This window comes from Etheostoma spectabile, chromosome 5 (genome assembly GCF_008692095.1).
Source record: "Etheostoma spectabile isolate EspeVRDwgs_2016 chromosome 5, UIUC_Espe_1.0, whole genome shotgun sequence".
NCBI lineage: Eukaryota > Metazoa > Chordata > Actinopteri > Perciformes > Percidae > Etheostoma > Etheostoma spectabile.
In genome coordinates, this window is record NC_045737.1 from 20,966,330 (window position 1) to 20,975,009 (window position 8,680).

An 8,680-nucleotide genomic window follows, 5' to 3' on the forward strand; every position below is an offset into this window, starting at 1 on the left:
TATATATACATACATACACACACACACATACACACACACACATACATACACACACGCACACACACACGCACGCACGCAGAAAACTGGGCTCCTACTCTTATTTTTATATTATATTTCCTGCATACATTTCAAATAAATGAAGTCAAATTTAAACATAATTCTTGGTTTAAAAATTCATAATATTGAAAGTTGACTTTGGTTTAATGATTAATATGCCTACATGCCTACTTTATACTGAATCTGTCTGAAAACATTTCTTAGGCGCATTCGTACTTACTTTGCTTTTTTCTACTGGATTTGTGGCCTTGCGCAAAGTCTCAGCCTGAAGGTCATCAAACTGTTGCTTTCCCTGGTACAGGACTATCCTCTTCTCATGGATCCAAGCCCGCTCAGCGACACTGCCAAAGAACTGGACGTGATACTCCCTGTGACCTGCACAGAGACAGAGAAAGGAAAACAAGCTGTGGCGTTTATGTCCTCACACATGCATACGTCTGTGAAAGAAAACAGGCCCATACCTCTGGTGTTGATGCGAGTATGGACCTTCATCTGTGGGTCAGAGGAGACCATGCAGGGCCACCAGGGGTAGGTGCCCACCTTGGACCACACCAGATCTCCTATCACAAACTCCTTACAGAAGCCCGTCTCCTGGATCACTGATGGATGATGGACTTTTGGAACCTAAACAGAAACATGAATGAGTCCCTAGTCTGCTTTCAAAATCCAAACAATTATGTCTACTACAGCCTAACAGTCATGCTCTTGCCTTCGGTGTCTTTGGTTCAGTTTTGATAACAGTCTTCTGAGGCTTCTCTGTCTGAGCTGGCGGTGTTTCTATTGGCTGGGGCTGGATGTGGATGTCCTCTGTCTGCTCCATGTTACCTGCCTCTGCTTGGCTCTGGTCCAGGTTCTGTTCCTGGACCTGCAGCCTCACACTCTTTTTCCTCTTCTCCTTCTTCCTCTCATGTCTGCGCTGCATCTGAGTGGCCTCATTCTTCTGAGATTCCTTCTGAAGAGTAGAAAATAGAAAAAACAAAACAGTGGTGATGAGAAATCAGTAAACTTTTTTCTTTTAAATAAAAAAGGTACTTCAAAAATGGATCTCTCTGTCTGCTGAAATCAAAACTTCCTCAGATATCCATTATTTTGGACGATTATGAGTAAATCATAATGCACACGGTGTAACAACTCCATGTGAATTTAATTGGACGGATTAGACTTCTATTTAGAATGTAACATGATTTTTCATTGGGTCAATATAGACTGCCTTGAAATTTTGTGCAAGGTAAGCTGTTTGTACGTAGAGCTGAAACATTATAGATAGACAGAAAATTATTTAGCAACATTTTTCAAGAAGAAATGCCAAACAATGCTGGTTCTAGCCTCTAAAATGTGAAAATGTCTTACATGTTATTAGATTAAACTAAATATCTTTGGCTTAAGAGCTATTATTTGGACATCGCAATTTGAAGACGCTACCTTGGACTCCAGGAACTTTAACGGGCATGCTTCATTATTTGTAGACAGTCAATACAAATATGCAAAGACAAAAGCAAGGTTTATATACTGTACATGTTGAGATTAATACTTTGGTCCTAATAAAAGTGTGCATGCAGAGCAAAGAAAGGCTTATGCTTACATTGATGCAGACTGTGAGATGTGGTTAAAAGCTTTGAGTTAAAAAAATGTTGTTCAAGAATGACGAAACTTTTTCTCTCAAGAGGCTCATCATATAGCAATAATGAATACTTTCATCATCTATTTATCTGCCAATTGTTTTTTCAAGAAGTTGATTGTTCATTCAGAAAAAGTTACAAAATAGTAAAAATTGCCCATCTCAATTTCCCAGAATCCATTATGACATCTTCAAATGCTTGTTGATTAAAACATTACAATAATGGATTTACAGTTTAAAAAAAACAGAGGTAAACATCTAATCCTCTCATTTGGGAAGATGGAGCCAGCGTGTTTAATATTTCGGTATGAAAAACCACTTCACAATGAACTTGATATAAAACCAAGTGAAAAAAATCAAGTGTCATTCCCCTCTTAAGTGAATTGCAGGAATGAAAATGTAAAGATATAAAAATCAAGGTCACAACTGAGATGTCTTCAGTGATAGATACAGACCTCTGTCTCTGTGTGTGTGTGTGTGTGTGTGTGTGTGTGTGTGTGTGTGTGTGGTGTGTGTGTGTGTGTGTGTGTGTGTGTGTGTGTGTGTGTGTGTAGCTTAGACATGCACACATTACCTGCAGTTCCTGCAGCAGGTCCCCACACAGCGCAGATTCAAACAGCTCTTTCCCATTCTGGTACGTCTTTATGATCTTCAGCTTGATCTCGGGAGAACTGGTCTTTTTCAGCACCCCGCCAGGGGTGTTGGACATGGCGTGGGAGGATTGAGAAGAAGGGGTACTGTCCACAAGGGAGGGGGGTGGACTGGAGGAAGGAAGGATTAGTGGGGGAGGAGGGGGGAGAGTGTGGGTCATGATGTGAGGTGTATGGTGCATGTGGTGCTGGGAGGGCAGTGGCGGCGGCGGAGGACTCTGTGGGTGGGTTTGTATATGAGGTGGGTTTGAGTGGAAGTGGTGCGCGTGGTGGTGGTGATGGGGGTGATGATGATGGTGGTGGAGGTGTGGGTGATGTGTGGGCAGAGGGGGGGACACAGGAGACAAAGGTCTCTCCTGGAGACCCGGGCCCCTCAGGACCGTCCCCTCCCCCGGCATGAGACTGTGATCACCGTAGCTCCGTATGGCCCCGTAGCCGTTAGCCGAGCCGTTGGGGAACTGCGAGTACATGGAGAACTTGGCCTGCGGCTCGTACATGCCCAGACCAGGCGGGTAGCCATTGGTGACCTGCGACATGTCCTCCGAGGCTGGCGGCGGGTAGGAAAACTCTGCATCCAAGGCAGCATCGTAGGAGGGACCACCATCCTCGCCTGGATCACTGCCGGTGTCACAGGTGCCTTCCTGTCTGATGTTGGCTGAGTCAATGAGCTGAGGGGGTTGCTGAATTGTATTTCCCATGATCCCTTGCATGAAAGAGAAGGAGAAATCCATTGTTGGGCTCCTGCATCCTTAACTGTCTTTTTCTTTGACTGGACCTGTTGACAGAGGTATATGCAATTAAATGAGACACAGGTATGCTCTGATTAACTACACACGTTTTTCCATTAAACACAAATTTATTCAGGAGCATAATATAATCGGAATTTTTAAAACTAGATTTTGACTCAAACTGTAAAAACGCAACATCCTTGGTTTGCCTCCAGCAAGGGACCATTGCGGCATGCCATACTTCATCCAATGTAACCTCAGCTCCTAATGAACTCAAGAGCTCAAATGTGATTTTTTTTGTGTCTTCTATAATAATAAACCAAATAACTGAGTTCTGGACTGTTGGTCAGATAAAATTAGCAATTTAATTATAGTTACTTGGCCTATTAGGAATTTTGATGGGCCTTTTCAAAGTTTCATAGAAGAAATTATAAAGCCATGTAATTAAATATTTTGGAGATTGTTAATTTAAAAAATTGTGTTAGCCAAAGCCCTGATAAACTCGGCGATTTCTTAATGGACAATAAATGGACGGTCTTTCCAAAAAACAGACAAGTCCTCATCTATAAATCACCATTAATTATCTTAAACCTGCTCTCAAAACACATCTAAAATTCCAGGAAGCTTGTACAGGTGAATGAGAAGTATCCTCTTGGTTTGCCAACTGTGTAATGGAATTAAGGTTTTTTTATTTCAGCAACACTTAAACACATGGCGTCCAAATCAAAAACAAAGAGCAGCTACCAGTTCCTGGTTTACCCTCTTATCCTTGAAACTTTTTGCATGTATTATGATTCATTAAATAGGTAAAAAGTGTTGAAGCTCGCACACTCAACAGACTAACCCAATGATTGTGGTTTCATTTGTTCACACAGTAACATTAACGTTACTCAAGCTTGCCCAGCGTTGGCAAAGGTGGATAACGGTGATGTAAACATCCATAAAAGGTGTCAACTAACGATCACTAGCTAACTATAACGACTTGTGTTGTTGTTTTAGGGTTTATATTTGTTGTGGTAAACATTAATACCTGCTTCTAACTGTGAAAAAACCGACTGCGCAGACAAGAAATGTTTCACTGAATGATATTATAGCGTTCTGCGATGTTAGGCTAACGCTACCTGGCATCAAAAGAGATTTGTCTTGAAAAAGACATGGACGTTTGACCGTTAGAAAACACACAAGACCAGGGGAGTTCGACCGTTTGTCTTTAGACTCACATAACTAACCGTTCACAGTTATCTTTTATCCGTTATTACACATGGAAGAAGAAGAAAGGGGAAGCTAATGTTGGCTAGGCTAACGTTCCATTGCCAACATGGCTGCCTTTGCCCCTTTAAATCAAATTGTCTGGCGTGATTATACCTCCATCACTGGCGGCTTGGGGAGATATGTGTCTGAAAATAAGCTGTCTAAGACCCCAAAAATCGGTCCGAGCTAAGACAGAGAGAGGGGGGGACAACGAGATGCAGTAGCTAAGGCAAACACGCTAAAGAGGAGAGCAAATGAGCAGCACAGATTTTGATGCCGAGTCGATAGATGCAGGGAAATATATATTTAAACAAAATATCAATACCTTCAGCGTGTCCCATTCTAAACACATACACCAGCCAGCAACGTTTCCTCGTTTAATATATAAGAAGAAAAAAGTCAAAACAATGCTGTAATATTGAAAAAGCGCAGGCCTTTTCCTTTTTCGTTTTAACGCAATTCTCAACAGAGAGGAGGAGGGGGTGTTACGCTATCTGGTCGCTGCCCAATCCCAAAGCTTGGCTCTTCCTCGGAGTAGGGACTGGAGTCTTTAGTAGAATGCTACAGATAGATATGTCCAATTCTCGCCCTCCTCCTGTTTGCAATATTCTACATAATAATAATCATAATAATTATCTCTAGCCCCTTCTTGCTCTGGTTTAACAAAAGCACCCTGCTTTTTTTTACTCCAGCCCGGGTGGTTGGTCTCTCATGCAGCTCAGCGCCAAAATCACCGGAGAGGTTATGAGGAGCACTCCGGGATGTGTAGTTTACTACTGATGGCATGAAAAGAATGTGGACAAAAAAAGGAGGTAGAGGAGCTACTGTAATATAAGTCACACCTACACTGAAATGAATGAGGACATGTAGGTGTCATGTTTCATTTTGAGGAGGGGGATAACATAAAATATAAAAACGGGAAATACTTTAATTACTTTACTTTATTTTTTTGTCTTTAAAGGATTAAGGATGTGAACAGTATTGAATACTTGTTTTGATTATTTTATTTCATCCTGAGCACAACGCGATGTGCAGATACTGTAGTTACGTTTGCACCAGCGTCTTTGATTGGCTTATAAACGCCTCCTCGCCTGATCTCGCTGAGAGGAGGGGGAAACCGAAGACCTCTCACTCCGCCTCCATTTCCCGGTACCACAATCGTAGTAGTCTACAGTGGCCACCACACAGGTATTTGCACAGTATTAACAGAGTGCATTTCTACTAAGGCTATTTATGTGATAGTAGCATACTACGTTGAACAATAATCTTACGCACCTCCAAGAGATTATTGTTGATCTTGGAAACAGTTGTTTGACAAAAAACAAAAAGCTTAACTCCAGGGTTTTTCTGAGGCTTTCAACTGTTTCTATTGCATCTTCCTTTTATGTCCACAATGCCAGCAGATTAAACACATTAAAGCCCATCTCAAGCTCTGTCCACTTACCCACATCAATAACATACCAATTTATCTTGATATATGGCCTGATGAAAACACATTAAAAAGGTAATGGGCTAAATGCATGGTTGATGATTTAAAAAGACTTGAAAGGGAGCACACAAACGCGCTTGTATGAGCTTGTGTGCTGGGGGAGCGACTAAAGCGTTTTAGGGAATCAAACAGGACATTTGGAAAGCAAACCAAATTGAGTTGAAAGTGATTAAAAGCTGCACCTCTGGTGTGTTTTTAATACATGTCTATTGGTCATCTTTATACAGGGTCCCACTGCTGAAGAGTAACTGAAGCAGTGAAGCATGGATTTTTTGCTTCAAATTTAATCTGAAACTAATTTTGAGGAAATAAAAATTGGTTGTTTAAATATCAGAATCAAAGATCCATAAAAGTGGTCCATTCAGGGTTATATGGTTAATTTAGCTGTGGAGAGCATTGTCAGTTATTAGGACAAGACATCTGTTATAAGATAATTCAATAATGTTGACATAAGATAAGGAAAATTGTGAACATTATCCTTTTTCAAGCTTATTTTTCCAAATATTTCTCAGACTCAAACCACTTATTACTTTCATAAAATGTTTTGCTTCAGACTCAGAACACCCTACATTTAAAATAAATAACTGAATTCAGTAAATCAAAGATTTTATTTTACGAAAAAAATGGGTAGTATTGGTTTAAGTATTGGACATTTTGTGAAAAATACCTTTAAAGCTGAAATCTTGAATATTTTCATTTATATAAATGAATGTTAAGTGTCTACCATTGAATGGGGGTGAATTGGGATTGAGGCTATGGCCCACTGATGAAAGTATTACAAACTGGCTGTCTGGCATCACATGTCCTGAGAAAAATCCTGTATTACAATTTTCCTCCTTTTCTTACACAAAATGGAGCTATGCACACAATTCTGGTTGATTTGGAATTTCTATTTGAGTGAAAACAATGGATTTGTGCTGAGAGTCTAGCAGTCTGGAGTAGCCTACAGAAAATTGAATGAATCCCATCCAATGGTCTGGAATGTTGTTGTAAATACATACATAATACATAGGTTTTTAGAATAGTGTGCATAGTTCTATTTTTTGTGGTATACCTGTCATACAGGATTTTTTTTCCCGGGCAATGTCACGCCAGATATCCAGTTTGTAAAACTGTAGGCTACATAAAAAAATATCGCAATCCTGCCATCAGTAGGCCATAGGCTCAATCATCATTGTGTTATCTCATTCAGTGATAGATAGTGACTTAACAAACATTTATTCAAATAAAAATCTTCGAGATTGTTGCTTTAAAACTTGACCGAATTACTATGTCTACTACGTTTAAAAATTTCTTTTCGTTTTTGCTGGGATTTTTTCTTTTAACTTCAGAGTAATTCATCTCCTATATCATAGACGATCTTTGCTGGGTACGCACACAACATCCACGCATGTTCGGTACGACCTTTCAGTGCGGCTGCCTGGGAAGGCTGCGCCTACCGAGTGGACGATAAGGAGCCGAAACACGACGACTTAAAAGTATAAACCCACTGTTAATGGGTTTATTACCACATCAGCCGTTGCTTTCGTCACTCCCGTTAACCTCGACCGATTGTTTTGGATGGATTATATTATTCACGTCTCACCGAGAAGCCTTACAACGCCCAGTCAGCAGCGGCAGCCATAGCTCCGTCATTGACACTGGAGGTTAGTGTCGTCTGCCGACTGCCATTTCTGCAGCTAGCTTTAGCCAGCAGCAAGCTAACCGGCTAGGCTAGCGGAGGTTTCCCAGCTAATGGCAGGGGAACTAATTCCTTAGCTAGTTGTGAATTTGCTAGCATGATGCTAAAACGGTTTCTGTAGTAGTGATATAGTTAAAGATATTAAAGATAGTGATAAGTAGTTAAAGATATTTCAAAAAGTTGACTTTAGGTCATATTACATCCATTTAGCATAACATTAATAGGCTGTATTACTTAGCTAGCTAATGCTAGGCAGTCATGAAGGTCTGTGTAAGGTTAGTTTTTTTTCCAAATGTATATTATTGATTTCGAGTATTGGTTGATATTAATGGTAAATATAGCTATCTAGCCGTTAAGCGTTACTTGGACCCTCGATTGACATGTGATATCTGTCAAGTAGCGAGCTGTGTTGCTCCTGACTGTTCTTACATAATATTGAGCTAACCTGCTGTCTGGTTGTACTCATGCTAATGTTAGCTCTGTCATATAATGTAATTCATAGTTAGATCCCTTGCAAAGCATAACGCCTGTCATGTGTTTGTTATGGTAGAAGACGTTTGTCTGTGATCGGACAGATCGTTCGTGATCTGTTTGCTGTATTTTCCCAGTCAGTCAGTTGTTGCACCAAACGGGTGAATTGTAACCTGACACCTAACGTGACATGCTCGGTCTCTCTCTGTCTCTGTGTGCTTTAACAGAATACTGTAGTCTGCCTCTGCAATGGCCGTTTTCAGTCATCAGGTGCTCCTTGCAGTGACAAGATCAAGGTAAGTAAGTAGCACATGACTCCATTAACATCCTATAAGCGAGGAAAACAAGAACTCCAGCAATGCAAAGCAGACTGTGTCCCACTAATCTTAACGTATGCATAACTCTTCATAAAAAGTTTTCTTCACAAAGTTCAATGACAGTAATTGGAAGCTCGTGGGTGCTGTCAGCCGTAATTGATGAGAGTAAAGCACAGACTCTGTTTACATTGTGTCAGCTACAGTGAACCCTATTCAGTTTTTCTCATGACTTTACGCACAAGGTAAACACACATTATTGTGGTTTCTACTGATGAGGCGAGATCAGAGACTGACAGCTGATAGGACAGCGTTGTCATCACTCATGCTACCTTAAATTCTGGTGACCCAAGTAAGTTGTAAGTTGTACATTAGGGTTGGGCAACATGGTGACATATAGCATGGGAAGATATATATATAT

At 40.6% G+C, this 8,680-nt stretch overlaps 2 protein-coding genes across 5 annotated transcripts in view; one reads left to right on the plus strand and one right to left on the minus strand.

The window, feature by feature from the left end:
- The window catches only part of nsd3 (nuclear receptor binding SET domain protein 3), a 22,429-nt gene extending 17,373 nt beyond the window's left edge, over positions 1–5,056 (minus strand). For 2 of the 4 annotated variants that reach the window (XM_032515966.1, XM_032515964.1), the window contains exons 1-5: positions 4,630–5,055; positions 2,250–3,100; positions 767–1,009; positions 519–681; positions 278–432 (exon numbers count right to left, since the gene is read on the minus strand). In XM_032515966.1, coding sequence (XP_032371857.1) covers positions 278–432; positions 519–681; positions 767–1,009; positions 2,250–3,056 — 1,368 coding nt within the window. In that variant the 5' untranslated portion in view covers positions 3,057–3,100; positions 4,630–5,055. Of the gene's footprint in view, positions 1–277; positions 433–518; positions 682–766; positions 1,010–2,249; positions 3,101–4,629 lie in introns of all 4 variants that reach the window. The other 2 variants (XM_032515965.1, XM_032515967.1) reach the window with 2 other exon arrangements.
- Positions 5,057–7,168: 2,112 nt separating this feature from the next.
- Positions 7,169–8,680, plus strand: part of letm2 (leucine zipper-EF-hand containing transmembrane protein 2) — a 14,309-nt gene continuing 12,797 nt past the window's right edge. The window contains exons 1-2 of the mRNA XM_032515977.1: positions 7,169–7,439; positions 8,173–8,241. Of these exons, the coding sequence (XP_032371868.1) occupies positions 8,195–8,241 (47 nt within the window). The 5' untranslated portion in view covers positions 7,169–7,439; positions 8,173–8,194. The remainder of the gene's footprint in view (positions 7,440–8,172; positions 8,242–8,680) is intronic.